Source organism: Antrostomus carolinensis, unplaced genomic scaffold (genome assembly GCF_000700745.2).
Source record: "Antrostomus carolinensis isolate BGI_N321 unplaced genomic scaffold, ASM70074v2 scaffold38398, whole genome shotgun sequence".
NCBI lineage: Eukaryota > Metazoa > Chordata > Aves > Caprimulgiformes > Caprimulgidae > Antrostomus > Antrostomus carolinensis.
In genome coordinates, this window is record NW_010332980.1 from 16,842 (window position 1) to 17,618 (window position 777).

The 777-nt window shown below is 60.5% G+C and overlaps 1 protein-coding gene across 1 annotated transcript in view; it reads left to right on the forward strand.

Moving 5' to 3' along the window:
• Positions 1-777, forward strand: part of LOC104529414 (metal transporter CNNM1) — a gene marked incomplete at its 5' end in the record, with an annotated part of 18,670 nt that overhangs the window by 16,837 nt on the left and 1,056 nt on the right. The window contains 2 exons of the mRNA XM_010173717.1: positions 11-174; positions 373-550. Coding sequence (XP_010172019.1) covers positions 11-174; positions 373-550 — 342 coding nt within the window. The remainder of the gene's footprint in view (positions 1-10; positions 175-372; positions 551-777) is intronic.

A 777-nucleotide genomic window follows, 5' to 3' on the forward strand; every position in this document is an offset into this window, starting at 1 on the left:
CTTTCCGCAGTGAACAGGTCACCGTCACGGTTCAGCGGGCTCAACCGCTCCGATTCCCCCAGCCGGGAGCACAACGACTATGGGGGCAGCACCACGCAGCTCCACAGCAGCAGCAACAACATCTACATGCCCGACTACTCCGTGCACATCCTCTGCGACGTGCAGTTTGTCAAGGTACAGACTAGGGGACTGTCCCACCCCTGCCCAGGCACCCTCTTGCTCTGCTCTGTCCCAGGAGCCTAGTGGGTGCCCAGTGGGCACTGGGGAGGTCTTGCACTCCTGCTGACCAGGTGTTTTGTGCCACCAAGTCCCCAGGAGGTCCCAGTGTGTCTCGGTGCCTGCTGAGCTGGGCGGATGTGTCTGTGTGCCCAGGTCACCCGGCAGCAGTACCACAATGCACTGGTGGCCAGCCGCATGGACAGCTCACCCCAGTCCCCCGACATGGAGGCCTTCGACAGGGATTCAACCAGAGCCTCGACTGCACGAGGAACCCCACAGACACCCAAGGAAGATGCCACCACCCTCCTGAATGAGAGGAACAGTGTCATGTGTAAGTCATCCAGCAGCATCCCTTTCCTGCCATGGCCCAACACTGTGTCCCCCCTGGGGAAGCAGTGCTGGGACCCACTGGCATGACAGTCATGCCACTGCTGAGATGCAGCTGCACATGGACTGAGGCAAGTGGGCATTTGCACGCACACACCTGTGGATGCCGTTCTGTGCCTGCACATGCACACAGGTGCAAATGTGCAGGCACGTAAATCCCTGTTCCCCGTG